Genomic DNA, 22,782 nt, shown 5'->3' on the forward strand with positions numbered 1-22,782 from the left:
ATCTCCTTTTACCATCTTCCTATATCTCTGCTGCCCAATATAGTCTAGGAAACATACCAGCGGGGATTTGAACCAGCAACCTCTGGCTTTCTAATAGTCATTTCCCCATTGCGCCATTAGGTGGCTCAATATGAGATGAGAGCCACAACCATTTGAGTTTAACAAAACAAAAATACTCAGCAAAAAACCAAAACAAAACACAAAACAAAAACCCCACAACAGGTTGTACATGAATAGAGATAAGGCTTTATTTAACACAAATAATTTGGCTGGAAAAAATCTACAACATAAGATCTTGGAAATACTGAAGACTCATAATATAAAATGTTCTTATGTAAGTAAAATACAAAAGCAGCATTAAGAGATAAGCTAGATTATTTCTAAACACCACTCTTATCAGGTTGTTCTTCCTTGACTGGAAAGTGATATTGACTCTTAACTAGATAAAAGGTATTAAAAAGACAAGGTGGGTAAATTCTGTGACAAAGTCCTTCGGGATTAACCAGCTATGTACAATGGAGATGTGTATCAGACAGTGAGCACTGATTCTCTATTAGGACACTGACATGTTGATCCTATGACATGGCTTCATAATCTTTAATCTTCCAGCAAGTAGTTAGGATTAACTACCAGAAACGGATCTTCATCAAAGTGTTCTCCTTCTTGTGAATCTTTCAGTCCAGTCTGGGTGAGCTCAATTAGAATGTGATCCTTTAAAAGAAAGGGGGAAAGCCACGTTTTAAAGGTCCTACACTGTAAAGAGTTAATCTTGTATGCCCCAATCATAAGCATATTTCTAAGTAAAGGCCTCTTATCTTAAATTTCAGTTACTTCCATAAGCATGAGTAAGACTGAAGCCTTAATTGAAGTTAATGTCTTATCCTTTTACCCCGCTAGCCCCCTCGCCCCCGGAGTGGCAGACACCACTCCGAGACAGTTGATTTTTTGTTGTTGTTGCCAGAATCAGGAAGCACTACCTTCTTGCAAGTGACTAACCAACAGCCTAACATTGTAGTCCTTCTGCACACTTATTTGGGGAGCAAAGTCCATTGAACTTTCTGGCACTTGTTTCTGAGTAACATGCGAAAGTGAGGTGCAATATTATGCATATTTACTAGGGAGGGAATCCTAGGAATCCAGTGCAGTTTAGGATCAGGCTGTAAAATCATCATATTTCCTCATTAATTTTGTTTTGTTAACACATCCGTTTTCTAAGGAATTCAGTGTGGCATTTTACCTTCGAAAGGAACCCAGTGTAAAAAGCATACGTACATAGTGTGTAAGGCGATGGATAACTTTCTCTATTATCTTCTTTTTATTAATAAGTTCTTCTTCAGAATCTATTTCTGATTCAATTTCCTTTAAATACCAATTGATAAGCTCACTTCTTTTCAAAGAGGTATCGTCATCTTCTGCAAGGAGAGAAGGACAGCAGCAATAAATGAGCATGTATATTCCCCTTTACAATGCATCCAAAATGCTGCTTTTTTTGCATTGCATATTCCCAGTAATCTTTGCAACAACCATGCACTAGCATCCTCGCATTATGGGCCAGTATGATTATCCTCATACTGTAGATCAGAGACTGTTAATGGTGAAAGCAATATTTGAACCAGAGAGTTTCTCTCACTATTCTGCATAAAGACCAAACAGATGTATATACTAAAGAGAAAACTCACAATGATGGTGATGCTTCTGTACAAAAGCTTTGAAATGGCCCATTGGCTGCATCTGAAAATGCTACTTATTCCAAAGAGCCAAAAGAAATCCACAACAGACTATTCCATGTAGACTCTTACAGCAGCTGTTTCAGATGGATCACACAAAGCTCCCATTCTACAGCTGCCTAGAAAGGCATCACTACCATAGACACCGTGATTTTCCATTTCTATAGAATGTCTCTTTATAGGAATTTGCTTTCATAACAAACCTGCAAGGTGTGCCAATAATATACCTTTGATATGGGCAACACGCAATGAGGTGAAGGCATCCAGGAGCCTTTGCATCCAGGGCTTCCAGATCAAATCAAATGCTCTTGATTCTCTTTCTGGAAAATGCATCCACATAGCTAGAAGCATTTGTGAAATCTTATCACTTAGCTGTTCTGGAAGGGAAATTCTGACTGGGAAATTTTCCCATTAAGCTGGGGGCTATGTGGCTATGATTTTCCAGTGATAAGAAGGCATGCTTATACTCTTTTGCTTATCACTTGGCTGTCTCAAATGCAGAGAGAGACTTTCAAGGTGAGTCCTTCCTGTTTTCTCCAAGGTTCACAGGAACATAGGAAGTTGCCATATACTGAGTAAGACCATTGGTCCATCTAGCTCAGTATTGTCTACACAGACTGGCAGCGGCTTTTCCAAGGTTTCAGGCAGGAATCTCTCTCAGCCCTATCTTGGAGAAGCCAGGGAGGGAACTTGAAACCTAGAGCAGCTCCATCCCGATGGAATATCTTACAGTGTTCACACTTCTAGTCTCCCATTTATATGCAACCATGGCAGATCCTGCTTAGTTCCTTTGGCTAAGTCTGCTCTTACCTTCTTCAGCTTTCCTTAAGTGCATCACAATCAGGTTAGAGATTCTGCGGTATTCAAGGAAACTAAGCCGGAGGGAAGCCTTGGGTGCCGGATCCTTGCTTGAATCATCTGCATGGCTATTGATGCCATTCACCAAGCCATTTTCAAGAATGGTTTCTCCCTCTCCTACAAGCATTGGAAGAGTTTTGCATACATTAGGCCAAGGCAGGCAACACAGCACAAAAGGCCACCACAGAAGCCTAGAATGAGCCAAGTTATATTCTACATTTAAAAATATATATATATATTTACAGTTGGACGTTTCGGCTTAAGTTCAGCCTTCATCAAAAACAAATGTGATTTTTTTTAAAAAAGTTATATATATATAAATATATATAAATAAAAATCAATTGCTTAAAATATATGTACTACTTCATCGCATCATTTACAGAGTTAAAACATAATAAAATGCTAGACACAGCATTTTATTTATAAGTTTATAAGACAAGGGCAGAAGACTTTAGATAAAAAAACCTAATTTGGTTAAGAGTTGTTTGGAATAAAAAAGATTTCTACCTGCAGCCTGAAGGGCAGCAGAGAGGGTACAAAGCCCATCTCCCTGGACATGAGAGTTCCGTGATGGGGACCTCACCACTGAGGCTGCTCAAGTTCTTATAGCCACTTCTTGTGATTCTTACCACAAGGATACATGCAAGAGGGCCTTCTTGACTTATTTCAGTGTGGGGGGTGGGGAGGATATTTGAGAATTTCTTCAGCAAGGGAGGACCCAGGCCATTTGACCAGTGATCACTGATAGACCAGTGATCTCTGGCCCCAGGAGCTCTCAGAAGGTCACATTCTTGCTGCTTATACTTTCGTATAAGTTTCTGAATTGTCCTTCTGAAGATGGCCCTACACAGAGAGCATTTCTGCAATCTAGTCTAGAGGTTACCAACGCATACTTTATGGAGCCAAGATTCCTGATAGATCTAGTGGGCCAAACTACAACACTGATGCCTGAAACTTATTTAGCATTAAATCCATTTTGGCTAGGAAATGCCTAAGGGAACGGAGCCTGCATTGGTAAAAGGCAATGCGTAGCAGGGGTTCCCAACTCGTGGCAGTCCAGAAGTTGCTGAACTACCACACCCATCATCCCCAGCCACAATAAATTGCAGCTGGGGATGATGGGAGTTGTAGTTCAGTAACATCTGGAGTACCACAAGTTGGGTGAACAGGATATAGCTCTAAGGATTGAGAAAAAGAATTAAGCCATTTTCCACTTAGTATTTAGAAATCATTCCCAACTGTGAAATATACAAGTACCAAGGGCATCAACACATAACACACAGTGGCCAACATCCTAATGTTGCACTAGTTGCTTGCACTAAGCATGGAACTTGTGTTCCAGACTAGTGTTGTGCTACCACAAGCATGGTAGCCACCTTGTACAACAGATGCACAATCTCCAGCATACCTTAATTGTTTTAAAGGGAAATTTTGTGCCAGAGCGCTATAACGCAAGAGAACAATTCCATAAATCCCCATCTTGCGCTAGTGCAGTTTGCTAATTTTGAAAGCTCACTCTTAGGATGTGAGCCAGCATTTTCTCCAAAATACATATGGATCAGAAAGAATGGAGGCCTTGTGAATTTTGAAAACAGTATTGAGGAATCAGTTGCAAAGTACAAAGTGTAGAAAATGATAGAAAGAGACCCCAAGTAGTAAATTAATCCACAAATCATTTGCAAATTACCCACCAGCAGCTCCATCCTGGGCTTCAGGCTCTTCAAGGGCTTGTTCTTCATCTTGCTCTAAATTGATATCTGGTGTCTCAACTCTGATGATAGATTTGTTCAATAATCTGAAGGCTTCCTTCACATGCTTTGGATGAACCTGTCAGAATGTCCGTGAAGGGCCGGATGAATAAAGAACTCTTACTAAACAGATACATTTTACACCCAGCATTCACCAGTCCCTCAAGAGAAACTGGGCTCTTATCCACAGGCAGCCTTGTAAGTTCACAGTGACAGTCATGGCACATTTTTGTTTGCAATAATTTTAGAAGCCTCACAACTTTAACCAATTGCTTTTAGAGGACTTTGAAAAGTTATGTTGGCAAGCAGTTTAAGTTCTGTTGCTGTTAAAGTATTGGAAAACAAGGCATCAGGGTTTCCAAACCTTCGTGTTCACCCTAATGAGCTGAAGGAATCGGATATGGTGGATACACTATCAGAAAAGTCAAAAACTTACACTTGATCTTAGCCAAAGGAAGGAAGTGCGTATGTGTGTGTGTGTGTGTGCGTGTGTGTGTGTGTGTGAGAGAGAGTGTGAGCGAGGGCGATGATGGTTTTACAGAAAAAGCTGGTGAAGATACCTGCATGCTTGAATTGCAAAGGACTCTCCATCAGCAAAATTAAAGATGTGTTATGCAATTCAAAAAACTTGTAAGGTATTTCATGCAGCACTTTCCTCTTGCACAACAGACTCAAGGAAGCAACTGAAGATTAAGTAAACTTTCTCCTTATTTCAAAAATGCTTCAACAACTAACACAGCTACTACATGCTCTTCTCTCTAAATAATCTGAACTATTCACTCCACCCCTTCACTTCCGGTTCCTCCTCTAAACCCCACTTCTCTGTTGCTGCTTCCAATACAAGGGTTACACAAGGGTTAGTTTCTACCATGCACATTACCAATTAAAATTGAAAACTAAGTTTATATAGGTCTTTCTTTTTCAAGTTCTTATAATTCAAAGGTATTCTTCAATTATTAACCCCGGAATATAAATATTTCCAATGGACTTTCACTGGTATGTGTGATATTGTATTATAACAGAAGGAAATAGCTGGGAAGAACCTCATGGCCACATTCAGATAAGAACCATCTCAGTTAAGTTTAATTACCTCATCACAGCAATGCATCCGGGCCATTGCTTCCGACAACCGAATCATGCTTTCCAGCTGCCGTACGGTGATTCTCCATGACGATTTGGTAACACCAGAGCCATCCCTCTGGCGTAGATGCTTATACTGTTCAACTATAAAATCTTCTGATTCTTTAGAAATCTGTTAGGCAGAAGAAGTAAAAGCAACATAAGCTACAGGTGAGTTGTGTGCAATTTTCCATTTATAAATCACAAACATTCACTCAATTGTTTTTTATTTTGAATATGTATTCCCTGCCTTTCTTACAAAAAAATCAAGAGGCATGTAAAAAAAAATATTAAGGATACCAAGGAAAAGAAGCAACACCATCACCAAATACCTAAGGCTAATTCCAAAGGAAACTGAACATGTAGCACCCAAAAATAACTCAAGGGGAGAGGGGGAAAGCCAGCCAAAACAAAAGTTTTAACAAGCTAGCAAAATATAAGCAAACATGGAGCCTACTGGATCTCCCATGGGAGTGAGTTCTACAGGGTGGGAGCAACCACTGAGAAGGCCCTATCATGAGAAGATATCAAATGCACCTCTTGAGGAGGTGAGGATACGCAAGAGGGCCTTTCTAAAAGTTCTTGGGAGGCGAGGATCAGATTGATGCTTGAGGAGGTGGTCCCTCAAATATCCCAATCTCAAACTGTTCAGGGCCAAGACAAAACTAGCACTTTGAATCATGCCTGGAAACACAAACCAGTGCACCCAGAACAATACAGGTGTTATATGCCCTGAGGGTCTTGTATTACTCAAGATCTTTGCTGCAACATTCTGGACCAAATGACGTTTCCAAAGGGTCTTCAAGAGCACTCCTACATAGAGGGTGGTGCAGTAATACAGTCAAGATGCAGTGATATCATGGGTAACTACAGTGAGGTCTGACGGAGACCAAAAATGGATACAGCTCGTGCACCACCAAAGCTGGGCAAAAGGCCCCCAAACCACAGCAGACACTTGAGCATCCAGATATAAGTGCAAGAGAACTCTCAGGCTGTCAACCTGGTCCCTCAAAGTGAGAGCAACCCTATCTAGAACAGGCTCATAACTGCAATTCAGCAATAGTTTTTGCCTTGACCAGTAGAGCCTCTCATCTTGCCCAGATTTAATTTCAGCTTGTTAGCTCCAATCCAGATCTTCAACTACTTCTCCAACTGAATATGGCAGAGATATGGCACCATCTGCATATTGGACACCCAATGCCACACCCCTGGATTACTCCTCTGGGGAATTTCATGGAGATACTGAGCAGCAACTTCAGTGGCAATTGCATGTAGATACAACATGCAACAGCGTGAGGACTGGGACTCCATCAGCTCTACTTTTTGAAACCTATCCTGTAGGACAGAAAAGGACCACTGCAAAACAGTGCCCCCATTCCTCCAAGGGCCTTCAGAAGGATACCATGGTCGATGATATTTGAAGACTGCAGAGAGATCCAGCAGGATCAACAGACACACACGCTCTTCCAGCATAAGTAATCCACTAGAATTACCAGTGCAGATTCAGTCCCCAAACTGGGCTGAAGCCAGACTGAAAGGAATCCAGATGGTCAGTTTAATCCAGGAACCCATGGAGTTGGATTACCACTACCCGCTCAAGCAGCTGTCCATTGCACACTGGGATCAACCACTGAATTTGGATTCAACATCTTGTTGACCATTATAATTTATTTATGTCATAGCTAGCAGTTAAACATATTTGGTCCATAACTGCACATTAAGCACTGCTTGCTGCACCAGGCCACAGAAACACTCACAAATGGCCCCAGACATTTTGGATCAGTTCACTTTTTTCTACTCTAAGCTATGCTCAAATTCTGGTAAGTTAAAAGAATCTCATTACCTTTGGTTTGAATTGCCTGGCAAAGAGAAGGTATCTTCTGATATCATCGAGTGAATAAATGCGCTCAACTGACTCTTCTATCCTGGAATGAAGATCCACAATGCGCCGAGCAATGGCATAATCCGTAACCTAAGGAGGAGAGGGATTTTTTTGTTTTGGTATTAGAACAGGCTTACATTAAGTTATAACCAATCACCTACAGATGAGCAAGGATACATCCAGGAGAACAACCACCATCAACAGCGCTTATGCTGTCTTACAAGTCCCAAACATTTCCACAGCATGTATTTAAAATATTTATACCCCTCCCCTCCAGTAGACTACTGCTCAGGGTGGCTCACAACATTAAAAAAAATACAATAACGTAAAGAAATAATAAAAGAAGTTTAAAAGGTTTAAAGACCTAGCTATGTGCCATGCTTTTGGCTGCTACAGCAATATCAGATCAGGGAAGGCACCACCCCACAAGTATGCTTATATAAGAATGGCAGAAAGGTACTGAGAAGTGGTAGTGGTTGTGGAGAAGCACATAGACTTCTCCATGGCAAACAAGGGAGCTCAAAAGCCACAAATAAATAGAGTGCAGGGATGTTCAAAATGTTTTGACGAAACATTTGCTCGAAACAGAATGCCCTTGAAACTTGAAACACCCTATTGTTCCCCATGGGTAGTTCCTTGGGACACCAAGTGGGGGAGGGTTTGTATGGTAGGGCATGATGGGAGCTACCTACCACCCAACCCACAAAAGAAATGGACAAGAGAGCGATTTTTAACAAATATTTAACTCCCCCCTGCACTCCCATAGGTTCCGCTAAGAACTACCCATAAGGAACAATGGGGTGTTTTGAGTTTCCTCATTGTCCCCTATGGCTGGAATAAGCTGCAAAAATCAGTTTCGTGCAGACCCTAGTAGAGTGAGATTACATTTAAAAATGAAGGTGCAAAATACATAAGCGTTTATATACATACTACAAATAAAAATATAATTCTGCAGATGTTTATTATAGTTTGCATATCTTTGCATTGACAGGACATTACTATCTACAGATGATATTATAATTTACCTCATTGCATTCATCCACAAGAATAAAGAAGAGATCGAATCTCGACATGATGGGGGCCGACAGGTTTATGTTCTGTTTCAGAGATTTTGATCTTTCGTAGCGTCCACCAATTGGGTTTGCTGCTGCCAAAATTGAAGTTCTGGCATTCAGTGTAGCCTAGTAACAAACAAGAACAAGTTTTCTGAGCAAGCAGAATTGTTAACAGGTTAGGTAAAGAAAATCTAAGGTACCTGGATATCTATTTGATCAATCATATCAAACAGGAAACTGATTTCCAAAAACAGGGAGTAATGAAGTAATTACATGCTTTTCCTTTGATATCTGTAAAGGCAGATATTATTGGGACTAGGAAGAGAAGGCTTCATGGCAAGCTACTTTCTTCCGTACTGATGAAAGCAGGTTTTGTGAAGAAAAATATTCTACTCCTGTTTAAGGCCATAATCCTGCTCCTGAGAAACACATGCTCAATGCCACAAACTTCACTGAAGCTGTGTATACCTAACTGCAAGCAAGTCTGCAGCTAATGCTGTGTTTGTAAGCAAGTCTCCACAGCCCATATATCTGCCAGCACTATGAGGGCAGAAGAAGGTCTCTGTCCTTGCAGAGAAGCAGAAACCAAGCTACATTAGAGCCTTGCTCTGCAGCCCAGTACGGGTGGAGGGGAAAGCTATTTTCACTTTAAAAAAAAAAAAAAAAGAGCCCTGTTTGCTGCCAGTAATATGAGGGCTGCGCACAACAGAGCCCTTCTTTTCTCTCATAGTGCTGGGGAAGATGTGGGCCAGATTTCAATAGGGCTTATTTAAAGTAAGGGTGCATATACGATTACAGTTTAAGTATCAGAGAGAGGAAAGCTGGTCTTGTGGTAGCAAACATGACTTGTCTCCTTAGCTAAGCAGGGTCTGTTCTGGTTGCATTTGAATGGGAGACCACATGTAAGGATTGTAAGATATCCCCCTCCGGGGATGGAGCTGCTCTGGGAAGAGCAGAAGGTTTCAAGTCCTCTCTCTGGCTTCTCCAAGATAGGGCTGAGAGAGACTCCCTCCTGCAACCTTGGAGAAGCCGCTGCCAGTCTGTGTAGACAATACTGAGCTAGATGGACCAATGGTCTGACTCAGTGTACAGCAGCTTCCTATATTCCTATCTCTTTCATGTCTGTAATAAGATTTTGACAGCAGGAATTTTCTTGCAGAAACATCAACTCCTATCATAAAACATTAGCATTAACAGAGCTTAATATGGGAAGCCTAGCCAAAAATCTAATCAGAGAAGCACAGGCATCTTTCCTAATGTACATTAACTATACCCACACCCACTCACTCACCCACATACGAAAGCAATGCAGCTATTTACCTTAACTCCTGCTTTAGTAATGGATATAGTCTGCTGTTCCATGGCTTCGTGAATGGCGACTTGATCCCTCAATTCCATTTTGTCAAATTCATCAATGCAACAGACTCCCTAAAAGAAAAAATGCAGACAGAAGATCTGTCACTCCCTGCTTGCATACCAGGACAACTGAATGAAAGTATGACCCCTTCCCCTGCAAGAAATGGTTACAGTGCTGGAGAGCTGAAACACCGCTCTTCTAGGATGAAAACTTACATTATCTGCCAGCATAAGAGCTCCGGCTTCAATGACAAATTCATAGGACTCTTCATCTCTCACAACGGCAGCTGTTAAGCCAGCCGCACTGGAGGCTTTCCCACTGGTGTAGACAGCTCGGGGGCTGAACTCCTCTACATGCCTGTTGGATCAGTCAATATGGGATCAGGCCATTTCAACAAACCATGTTTACACAATAGCAGATACAACAACATTTGCCCCATTTGTACAGATAATAGAGTTCTGAAAGAGGCACCTGCCTGGCTGCCAGTGGCTATCAAGCGTAGCCTCCGGGTGACCAGGCAAGAATGCTTCGAAGAGAGACTCACTTAAGAAATTGGCTCTTGGCAGTACTCGGGTCACCAACAATGCAGACGTTGATGTCCCCACGCAATGAAGTGCCTTCAGCTGTCGTCTTTGGAACTCCACCAAAAAGCATAAGCAGAATCCCTCGCTTCACTTCATCATTACCTGCGGCACAATAAAAAAGGAGTCCGGCTCATAATTGTTGAAAATATTTGCTTTTTGAATAAGACGATATAACGGCAATGAGATACACATAGGAAGCTGCCATATACAGAGTCAGACCATTGGCCTAGCTAGCTCAGTATTGTCTATACAGACTGGCAGCACTTTCTCCAAGGAGTCTCTCAGTCCTATCTTGGAGATGCCAGGGAGGGAACCTGGAACCTTCTGCATGCAAGCATGCAGGTGCTCTTCCCAGAGTGGCTCCATCCCCTAAGAGGAACATCTTGCAGTGCTCACATATGTAGTCTCCCATTCATATGCAACCAGGTTGGACCCTGCTTAGCAAAAAGGTCCAGTCATGCTTGCTACAAGACCAGCTCTCCTCCACCAGTGTTGTGTGAGAAGCGCTAGTGCTGCTGCACTTAAAAAAAAATAATTGCATTTATATACTACTTTTCAGGCAAACCTCCCAAAGTGTTTTACAAAAAAATTAAAGCTCTTCCAAACTTCCAAAAGACCTCTTTAATGCGTAAATTAAAAAACAAAACAAAACAGATGTTCAAAGTTAGCAGACGTTACGATGCAACACATCAGCTTCAATGCTACACACTAGTGGCTGAAACGTGCTCTTCAATACAATAGTTCAGCATCATGACACAGCAAAACTGACAGCAGTTAGCCAATCCTGTTACAGTACCAATGTCAACCAATCCTGTTACAACCCCCTCCCCAATGGCTCATAATGATGGAGAGTGAAAAAACATATCCTTTCTCAATAGCCTATGAATTTCATTGCTTCCCTCATTTCTTCTTTTATGTCTATCATAGAACACAGCTGTTCTATACCCATTACTTCTCTCACAATGGCAGCATGTGTCGGCCACTAGTGTATAGCACCAAAGCTGATGTGTCAAATCAGAACATCTGCTAACTTTGAACATCTGTTTAATGTTTTTATTTACACAACCGTCAACCTCCGGCTTGCTACAAAAATGTCTCCAAAGCCATTATTTCACCGCCTGTCTCCAATACGACACTAGAGTGCAACTAAGGGATGTGTTCTCTAAAAATGCCCGAAGCAGATGAAGATGACAGCAGAAAGCTATTGAAATTGGACTATAGTCACTGGAGGTGATTACCAATTTAACATAGCAATCAGCACGAATAAGCCAGCTCAAATGGTCTGTAAATCAGAGTTCAAGTTTATAATCTGCTATTAGGGTACAGAGGTTACTGGATAAGAGACAGAAAACCTCATGATGCCGCATTCTTAGAAGGATCACCTGCCCATGATCCTATGAAAACAGTATGTGGACATAAGCAACAGCATATGTGCACATTGAGTTGTCTGCCTGTTTCTTCTGGAGGAACTTTCATGTTGAAACATAAATCACCAATTGTCAAATGAACTGGGTAATGTTTATTTTATTTCTTTATTTCTCATGGTGATGGAGTGGAAAAAGAGAAAGGGAGAGAATCCTGGGTGTGGTTATTGACATGGAGATCTAGCCTGCACTCCTTTCATTTTGCTCACTAGTCCCAACAACAATCCCAGACTCACACAAATTTTGGACGGAATCCAAGCATGTTGCGGTGCACTGTCCCACTGCTGGAAGCTCTTTCCACTTGGAGGAGAGTTGCACTTATATATGGTGCATCATCACCTTGGGTAGACACTTTTGCTTAAGGGTAAGTCTTTCTTTAATAGTTCCTAAACCAAAACTGTTAAAGTGTTCACCATTCTAAGCTCTCTAGTGAAGAAAGCCTACCAAATCTTTATTATGGGGAATACATATTAGATGAGCATTATTATCTCACCTGAAAGCTTCTAAATGACCTAAAATAATACTAGTCACTGATAGCAATTATGGTTATCTTGCATATCCTATGACCTTGCGATTAGATCTCACCATGTATAGTAGGAAAGAGGCTGGTGCAAAGGTTGTGATAAAGATTTTTGTCTTGGCTCATTTCAAACACTTTTTCCCACTCCTTTACTGACATCTGGTTTTTAATGCTTTCTGCAGTCTGCTCCTCGTCTCGGAGCTCTTTGCCACCAAACTAAAAAAAGCAGATAGAGGAAGAATGTTACACGGATGCAAAACTATGGCATAACTTAGAAGGCTTAACTCTTGAAACAAGGAGGTGGGCAAGTACATGCCAGTGAGTCACCTTGTTGACTGCAACAGCCTGTCTCCAATTTGAGAACATTGAGGACTGGATCCATACATGCAGCAAAATGGGGCAGTAAAGTGGCACTGTACAACAAAACATAGGGGCTTCCCAATCTTGGGTACCCAGATGACGTGGAACTACAACCCCTATCATTCACTGTCCTGGCTGATGGAGCTATAGTCCAACAACATCTGGGGAGCCAAGGTTAGAAACCCCTGCCACAGAAGTTTAGACTCTGAACAGACATCCGAGGTCTTCTAGACCAATCCCCTTCCCAGTGCAGAAACCTCCCACAGCTTCCCTGAGATGGCCTCCCAGACTCTCTCTGGAAGCCTTTACATAGAAAGCATGTCTCACTGCAGGTGAGAAACACAATTTTTGGATGCTACCCCAGATTTTAAATTTTTAAAAACTGCATGTAGAAAGCTAGCACATCATAGGGAAATATCGCAGTCCAGAATTCTCTCAGTTGTGCTTGTTTTTGCACAGGGTAGGAGACCACATTCTACCCTGTGGTCACCCCAGCTCCAGCCCAAAATGATATGGTCCGTTCTACCATCTCATTCTGCTCAGGACAGCGGCAAACTGGAGATGGTTTGATACCCTTGGAGCTTAGCGTTGCTTAGATCAAGTCTGAATCAAACACAAACCACCATCAACCAGTTAGTTATCGGAAGAAAGGGCAAAACCCAAAATCTTAGATTAAAAGAAGTAGCTGATCTTAAAGTAAGAACAAGATTGTTTGGGGGGAAAAGCACCATTCTTCATTTCAGCATATGATATGTATGAAATGGGATGCATGCAAAGGCGATACCTAATTACCTGAGAAAAACACATTGACAAGTACTAATATGTTCGGTTCATTTAAAGAAAACCAAGCATAAAACTACATTTAAAGGGGAAAAAATGCCACCATCTCTCTCAAAACCTTTATTTACCTGCAACAAGACTTACCCTTGGGTTTGTTGGTGCAACATAACATGCTAAAAAGACCAGTTTATAGGATAACTCTCTGACTCCAAGCGCACGGAGGCCTCTGATGCCTTCTGTCTCATAACCTTCTTTCCCCGCCACACGAGAGCCAGTTTCTGCCCGCACACCTATAACAGCAAGACCAGTTTTATGTTCTGCTCCAAGAACATGGGGTCATTTTCAGGCCACAGGCATTCTATACATTTGAAAAACACATGATGCACATACCACTGCAGAATACAAGTGGGGAATGGCACATGCGGCTGTCAAAACTCTGCATATCACAAGCAAGCACCACAGGAATAATTTTAGTTTAACCTTCTACTTGATGTGCTACATTTTAATTTTTTTTTTAAACATAATGCAGGAGCCTCATGTGGGGCTGTTTGTAAACATGTTCTTCTCAACCTGCATTCTATAAAGCAACGCTGTAATGATTTTTCTGACTATGAGTCTTTCGCAGGCTTCAATAACTTTTCTTTGCCACTAGGAGCCAGCCCCAAAACTTATGAGCCATTCTGCAATCTGTTCCACGTAGTGGGGCGGGAAGTGGGGGCGGGGGAGGCAGACTTGCCATCTGCTTCCAGCAACACCCTCCACTCCAAGGAGTTTTCAAAAAAACGTGGATTCCCTGTCTTTGCTTGCACCTGTCTTCTGGTTGCATCCATCCATCAACTGCCTGAGCCAGAAGGATGCAGCCAGGAGGTAGAGTGAGCAAGGAAGCAGGGTGGGGCTACTCCCTCCTTTTCCTGGTCAGATCCATCTGGCTCAGGCAGGTGATGAACCGACAGGATCAGGCGGAGGAGAGGAACAACCTGCTCACTCTTGGTTACATCAGTCCTTTCACTTGGCTCAGGCACCATGGCAAGCTAAGCCTTGGGAACTGCCAAGGGCCGATATATGATGCTGCTTGAAGCTGAAGGTCCACCAACCTGGTGTGGACAGCTGGGCTACATCAGGCACAACAATGAGGGAGCCTGTGAAGTCACACTTGTCACCAGCCTGAGCCGATTCTACGGCTTCAGCACGCAAGATCACCTCAACGCTGCGAGGAATGCTCCCTCGGGGCAGTTCAGCCTGGGTTTCCTGAATACGGACCTGAAGAGAGGAAGAACAATGCCAGATGTGGTTCAGAAGGACTGCTAACAGCACAAATCTATGCATATTTACTTAGATGTAAAATACCACTAGGTTCAATGGGGCTCACTCCCAGATAAACGTGCACAGGACTAGCACCTAAGCTGAACAGATTAAAAATTAAACACAAAGGTTTCTAGCATCTGGATTAGAAAAATATTTTATGTTCTTAAGTAACAGCTTTAAGTTTTTAGCGCTACACAGAATTAAGTGAGTTGGTAGTCCAGCTTCAGATTGTAGTTTGCTTTGGGACTGGCTAGAGTAAGTCAGGCTTGAATCCACGCGGGAAGCAGAATCTTCCAACCCTTATGAGCGGAGGGGGAAACATGCATGTCCAAGGCTAGGGTTTGTCACACAAAGCCATGATGGATCTTGGTGATATGTTACAACTGAACCAGCCCACTGTCAAGCACAAGGTTGTTTCTGCCATATAGTGGTGTTGGTAAAGGTGAAGAAATAGAAATAGGAAGTTGCTATTAAAATCAACAGAGAAAGAACACCAAGGCAACAGCAACACAACACACTAACAGATCTTGTCCAATATAAGTGATCCCAAAACCTGTGTTAAATGCAGGTTTTTCTTGATGTCTTTCTGCTTCACAAGAGAAGAGTATTTTAGAAATGCAAACTCACGTGTGCATAGCAAAAATATGAATGTGGTCTAAAATACAATAATGAAGTGTCATTTTGAAATTGCAAGTAATACTCAGAGGCTAATGCACAAAGCAACCTCAATAGTCCATCCAATGTGGACATGGGCATTAATAGCCAGTACAATTATTCATCTTCATGTCAGCCAAGACAGACTTTACATGATGAAGACTGGCCTTTCATACTGTAGAAAGACCTTATCACAGAATGCCTCTCTCACTATAGAAAAGGTACCATCTCTTTCTCTCTTCCCCTTTCTCATGCATCCATGCGCACATTTGTGCATGTGTGTGCACGCGGACACACCTACCCGCCCGCCCACCCACCTTACAAGAACATATGTTCAAATTCAAAAACATTGTTCTGGGAGATGAATGGCAGCATTCTGCAATAGCTGCTGATATAGTTTAATTCACCAGGTTGAATTATAGACCAACTAGCTATATTAATAGGGGGAAAACAAATAACAAAGAGACTTGTCGCCTTAAATACCAAAAATTTACCAGAGCATAAACTTTTATGGAGTATAGCCCACTTGTTAGATTCACAAAGTGTATCAAAGGAGAGAGAGAAAGAGAGAGAAACTGTGGCATTTCTGTTTTGTGAGAAAAATAAAAGCAATCAAACTTTGCATAGTGGTGGAGATAGCAAGCTAATTCAGATGTAACACCAAGCCATGGTTTTGGAGAGCTCCAAAAGGATCTCTCCAAACTGGGTGAGTGGGTGACAAAATGGCAAATGCGGTTCAGTGTTGGCAAGTGTAAAGTCATGCACATTGGGACGAAAAACCCCAACTTCAAGTATACGTTGATGGGATCTGAGCTGTCAGTGACTGACCAGGAGAGGGATCTTGGGGTCATGGTGGACAGCTCCTTGAAAGTGTCGACAATGTGCGGCAGCTGTGAAAAAGGCCCATTCTATGTTAGGGATCATTAGGAAGGGGATTGAAAAGAAAACTGCTAATATTATCATGCCCTTATACAAAACTATGGTGTGGCCACACCTTGAGTATTGAGTACAATTCTGGTCACCACATCTAAAAAAGGACATTGTAGAACTGGAAAAGATGAGAAGGGGGCAACCAAGATGATCAGGGGCCTAGAGCACCTTTCTTATGAGGCAAGGCTACAACACCTGGGGCTTTTTAGTTTAGAAAAAAGACGACTGCGGGGAAACTTGATAGAGGCCTATAAAATCATGCATGGTGTGGAGAAAGTGGATAGAGAATAATTTTTCTCCCTCTCACAGAACACTAGAACCAGGGGTCATCCCATGAAATTGACTGCCAGGAAATCTAGGACCAACAAATAGAAGTACTTTTTCACACAACGCATAACCAACTTGTAGAATTCTCTGCCACAAGATGTGGTGACAGCCAACAACCTGGATGGCTTTAAGAGGGGTTTGGATAACTTTATGGAGGAGTGGTCTATTGACAGCTACTAGTCGGAGGACTATAGGCCACCTCCAGCCTCAGAGACAGGATGCCTCTGAATACCATTTGCGGGGGACTAACAGTAGGAGAGAGGGCATGCCCTCAACTCCTGTCTGCAGGCTCCAAGTGGCATCTGGTGGGCCACGGTGTGAAGCAGGATGCTGGACTAGATGGGCCTTGGGCCTGATCCAGCAGGGCTGTTCTTAGGTTTTCAATCTTGCTTTGCAGAGCAAGTACAACCAGAGTTTGTTGTTTTGGATGACATGGTGAACTATTGTTTGCTGCAAACAAGGATGACAATCAAGATATGCAAGGGGAGAAGAAAGAAGAAGAGGGAGAGATAAAGGGTCCTGAAAGCCTTTTGCACATTGTGCCAAATCGCAGCTTGATGTGAATTCTGAACCTGTCTACCTTGAAATGCCAACCTCATAAAATGTCAAGTTTATATTCTGCGATGCTATCAGCAGGAAGACTAATTGGAAATTCTATCAGCAATTGTAGAATTACCTTTTGAAAGTCAACAAATCTAGATTTGTTGGTGTCCAGAAGGAACCGCCTCCTATTGGCACAGACTGGGTTTCTGCAGATGTTGGGCTGTGTGTATTTGAACTGCTGCTCCACATCTTTTATGACTGTCTGGCAATCCAAACACAGAAAGGTTCCGCTTACCAGCTCTGGGTGAACTGGGTGAGTACGGACTACCTGCCCACTAATACGCATAAGGGAGCCGATTCGAGCTGATGTCAGCTCCCTAATTCTGTTGAGAGAGAAAAAAGCCAAACTTAAGAACCTTCTCATTTTATGCCACGACCCAGCAAATCAAGATAGCGACTGCAGTTATCATTCTGCCCCATTGTTTTCTCTGGAAAGTAAGGCTTGGCAAGTACAAGCTGTTCTGAAATGAACAGGAAAATAGTTGCTGTGCTCACAATACTCTGCTGCTAGCCAGGAGATTCATACGGTGCACTGGTTGATGCCCTTGGCATTTTAGCAGAGTACGTCATCAGGGCTTCTGAAGTTTAGCTTCATAATGAGGGAATGCTAAGGAAGCCGTGTTATTGGTCGTTAGTCACGTGCCTTCAGATTGATAGATTATCAGATTCCAGAAGAGTGTCTCATTCAACCTGACCAAAAAATGCCAGGTGGGAATGTTATTATACCCTTGTGAAATTATATTGGGCAATGCAGACAAGTGAACTTAGTTGACAGTGGGCATAAGAAAATGCAAGTTATGCTTTGAAGCCACACTTTTAAAACAAAGCAGCAAATCATTAACCAACTCTCTTTCCATTGACGTAACCAAGGGTGAAGGAAAACTCCTCTCCATTGGCCTCTCCAGGAGCACTGCCTGCTTTCCTTCCTTAACACATTAGGATAAAACCAGAAGCAAGGAGAACTTTTCAGGAAAAGATCCATAATTATGGGATGCAGGTTTGTGGTCATCCACACCACTGCTCTCTACATGTGAGCCTTGCTCAATGCACTCCGTACCTGAAGTGAAGACAGGGATGGTAGCACTGGGACCCTGCGGCTGGCAAGTGCAGCAGCCTTGGATTGCAAACAAGGCCCCATGTAGAAGCACACTAAGTAATGGATTGGCATGGCCTTGCTATGTTGTAGGGTTCATTCATCTTTGCTCCCCACTTCACAACCTAGTTCATCTTCACAAGCCCTATTCAGAAAGTTTTTTTAAAAAGGGGTGGGGTGGGGAGAGGAGTTGTATCCCTGCCCTGGCACTGATGTATTGAGGAGTATGACGCTACCATACATTCCAAGCTTAAAGCATTTGCCTGAAGAGAGTGCCCCAGCCTTTTGATTGCTTATGCAGCCTCCATGACACTTACGGTGTTTGCATCTTTAGAAAAATACTGTTAAGTGTGGAGAGTGAGGACGATGCTTCCTGATACAGCAGAGCAGGAACAGAATATCTGGGCATGCTACCCTGTACCCTCTAACAGGGATTTCCAGATGTTGTTCACTACAACTCCAAGCATCCCCAGCTTCAAAGGCCTTTGCCTGGGACTTATGGAAGTTGTAGTCAACAACATCTGGGAATCCCTGTTAGAGAGAACACTGTACCCAAGTACAGCATCCTTGGTTTTTTGACTGTCTGAACAGGACTAGTGTCAGCTTCATCCCACCATCAATATCTTCAAAGACTCTTACTTGTGCCTGGTAGGTAGGTCTTGGAAAGCAACATAGAAGTCCTTGTTGGGAGGAACATTTCCATGGTCTCTGGCAAAGGTCTTTATAGCCCGACACAAGAAAGGATAGACTCTGAAACACAAGAGAGAATTTTTAGTGACGGAAACTCTTTGGACCTTTAGGCTCAGCTCTGACATGAATGCCCAGGTTTTATCTTATATTGAAGCATACAGTAACACTGATTATGGTTAAAACAAACTAGCATAATTAAAACTGTCGTCTGAGAAAGCTATTCGGCTCCTTCTCCTTAGAAGAACATTGCAAAGACAGCACTTGGGGGGTAAAACAAAATTAACAGATACTTTGATAGCCTTGACATTCTTCAATATTCCTGAATGTACTTTATGCTATTATCATTAACCACTTATTTCCCCACCGAAACACAAATGCCATTAGCAGTGTTTCTAGAGATCACTCTGATGAGCAGAGGTAGCATGAGTGCCACCATGCAGAAAAGGTATGTAATTTCAGGTTCTGCTTCCTACTGCTTGCAGAAAGACAGCAGGTTCCCAGAAATCAGCCCATAGACCAAGCACCTGTGGACTGTGGATGTGACTGGTGCTTTGATCAGAGTGCTGTTCACTAGGTATGTGGACGAAACAGATTCTGTGTTCTTTTTCAAGCTTGAAGCGAAATGCAAACTGCCAAAATGTTTTGTCAGAAACAATGGTTGAGCCAGTTCCTAGCATAGCCATACACTCAACTAGAGCAACCAGCCACATTTTGACTAAGTACACCTTGCAATACAATCTGCAGAGCAGAACACTGAGTGAAGCACAATTTAGTATCAAGGCCAGACATGGAGCTCATCATATCAATCACCAAGAAATTTCACACACACACAGACACTCCATTACTCGCCACAATACGATCTCAGAACAAAGCAAACTTCAACTCAAGGAAGGCAGACACCCAGGTACTGCCTCTGACAATCTGAGATCCAACAAAACCAGATAGTTAGAGCAGCAATAACACAGCATATTATAACTCAGTGTTGAGAAAAGAAAACCACATTAAACCTCCCTCCTCTCCCGACGTATCCTCTTCAGGCACAGTATAAGGGCTCTCTCTGCCTCTCAGATCCTTTGAATACATTTTGAAATTCCCTCCTTTTGTGTTGCTCCCTTCCTTCTCCCAGCTAATCAAGTTGCCCATGACAATACTTGATTTGTTTGATAACAAGCCAACCAAGAAGCAAGGCGATAGCAAGCCAAGTGGAAGCCAGTGGCAGAATACCAATCAACAAGGGGAAAACAGTCCTCCATAATGGCACTTGAAATGTCAAAGCATTTCAATCGAGTCAAAACATTTCAATTGAAACATGGTTGTTGCGTTCTGAGCTTGAAACAGGACCTTTGGAGGGCTTTCTGTTTCGAGCTCGAAACGGCCCGATTTGGGTTGAAAGGTTCTTCCTACTGTTCATCTTGAAAGTGCCTTTATTCTTTTGAGAAGTATTTTGGTACAGCCCAGAATGATAAAGCTAATGATAATTAAACCAGCAATGAAATAATAATAATAATGCATTTATCATTAACAGTAATGCTGCCCAGTCCTTGGGACATTCTTACCTATAGAACTCTTCTTGGATTGTGGTAGCAAGCTGCTGATTGAACTGCTCCAAATCCACAAAGCTTACAATTAGCGTGTTTCTCTCTGGACGGATCAACTCCTCTGCATCACGCAGGTATTTAACTTCTCCATCACTGTTCTGGAATCTGAAGATAGCAGGGTTTAGGGGACAGGTTTGCAGAAATATTACACATGAAGTAAGTGCATCTAGTTATTGCATTTTAGTACTATTCACACATCAGATTCAACAAGCACTCAATCTGTATGGTGTATACATAATTGTTGAACTAAATGCATGTAGTTATTCATGTTATGTTCAAGTGTATAAGCTCAATCTGTACTTTACATTTTTGAGGGGTCCAGTCCCAGTGCTAACTTTTAAAATGAATGCATGTACGGTCATTCACACAAAAACAAGTACACGTGTGTAGACGTCTGTATGTTGTAAGTGTAATACATGAACAGTCCTGGCAGTAATGGACAAAAGATAGTAGTGAGAGATTGCCACTTATTGTTTTGAAACACTAAAAAACAAATATTGCTGCCACACCAAACACTGGATGGCAATATACTGTAGAAGAGGCTGTGGGTTTGTAACATCTCAGATAAGACTTAATGAAAAGTTGATTGTTATCCCTGTCGAGAAAAATAATGCTATGCGATATTAATGCTAAGAAGAGTTTTGTTTTATCCCCTGCAGCCAGTTTGCATTTTGAAAAAGACAGTAAATCAGGTCTTGACAGATTTTATTTGGATCTAGGAGCCAGACCAAAAATTTAGGAGCTAGACAATAACAGCTGACAAAACAATTGGATTTAGTGAAGAACTTTGTGGAGGAAGAGGGTAAATCGGCTTCTCTTTATCCCCTTTACAAGTAACATACTTAGAACAGAAATAGGGCTGCCCGGGACAAATGATAAGGCTATTAAATAATTCTACATCTGAAGACCCTAGGCTAGGTGCCATGGTTAAATGTCTAGGCACCAGGGAGCAAGGTGATTCTGTACATGCTGGTTTAGATCCAAGCCCCACTAAATTTAATGGTATTTACTTATTAGTTGCATGCCATACAGCAATATCCTATTCATGCTTGTTCAGAAGCAAGCATCAGAAGCCTGAAGATGTAATCAGTGCCTACAATTAGGCTGTCAGAGGGGGCTTTCACAAAGCTGACAGTTAAAGATTCTTGAGGGAATCTGCAGATTACATTCTACAAACTAAAATAGTTCAGATTATATTCTACAAGCTAAATTCTGTAATCCAAGAAATAAAACAAAGTATTAAGAAGTCCATCATGCTCTGCAATAATTTGGAAAAGAATCCAGATTTCAAGAAGTCCAGTAATGAAACATATCTTCTAGTAACCCTTAATGTTTGAGGGAGAACACAGTCATCCAATAACGGGGCACATACATGTGTCACAAGTGCCAAGGCCAAGAAGTGCAATGGTAGGGCATATATCTGTCCCTAGAGGAAAGCACAAATCAAAGCCCATTCCTGTACATACTTACTCATACATGATACTATTATTCAGTGGGATTTACTCTTAAGTAAGGGTGCATGTTTATTCAGAATCTAACCCAATGTGATCAGTGGGACTTATCCATGGGTAAGAAAGAGTTCTTAAGACTGTTGTCACACTGAAATCCTATGCAGCCTTTTACCTGGGATTAAATCCCATTGAACTCAGTGGGATTTACTTCTGAGTAAATATACATAGGGATATGCCGTTAATCTGGGGCGGGGCGGGAAAGCAAGGTGAAGATAATACAACTTAACCGTCCCAAAGAAAGAATTATCGAGAAGCTGATGCGGCTGCCCTCCTGCAGCCGGCCGGGCCTGCGGAGGGCCCCGCACGACTCCCGCGCCCCCCTTTGCACCAGGGCTATCACTCACTCTTCGAGAAAATCCTGGAAGAGCTTCTGACACTTCTCGGCCACCTCGTCACGGATCTGTTTGGACGCAGCGCCCGCCGCCTGCCCAGCCTCCCCCGCCGCTACTAGATCCATGGCGACTCTTCTTCTCCGGTTCTGCAGACAATGAAGGGCATTCGCGCCACCGGAGCAACCCGCGTGGCCGCGCTAGCCAATCCAAAGCTTCTGTCAGAAACACCCCGCCTCCTTCGAACGTTCCCAGGGAAAAATTTCGCGCCAAACGTGACGCAAGAAAAAGGAAGTAGGAGGCGTAGTAGAGAAGAGGAAGTGAGTCT

General features: G+C 42.4%; 1 protein-coding gene across 1 annotated transcript; it reads right to left on the minus strand.

Annotated features, from left to right (window-relative positions):
* Nucleotides 1–223: 223 nt before the first annotated feature.
* On the minus strand, nt 224–22,677 carry MCM6 (minichromosome maintenance complex component 6). The gene is made up of 17 exons (XM_053287304.1): nt 22,470–22,677; nt 20,573–20,719; nt 18,966–19,076; nt 17,307–17,556; nt 14,509–14,674; nt 13,559–13,704; nt 12,340–12,490; nt 10,291–10,432; nt 9,962–10,103; nt 9,710–9,817; nt 8,360–8,515; nt 7,296–7,424; nt 5,424–5,585; nt 4,277–4,412; nt 2,538–2,702; nt 1,273–1,412; nt 224–711 (listed from the first exon to the last, which is right to left on the minus strand). Exons 1-17 carry the CDS (start codon nt 22,580–22,582, stop codon nt 598–600), a joined length of 2,478 nt encoding a protein of 825 aa, XP_053143279.1. The 5' UTR covers nt 22,583–22,677; the 3' UTR covers nt 224–597.
* Between the last annotated feature and the right edge of the window lie 105 nt (nt 22,678–22,782).

The sequence above is a fragment of the Hemicordylus capensis genome, chromosome 1, assembly GCF_027244095.1.
Source record: "Hemicordylus capensis ecotype Gifberg chromosome 1, rHemCap1.1.pri, whole genome shotgun sequence".
NCBI classification, from domain to species: Eukaryota; Metazoa; Chordata; class Lepidosauria; order Squamata; family Cordylidae; genus Hemicordylus; species Hemicordylus capensis.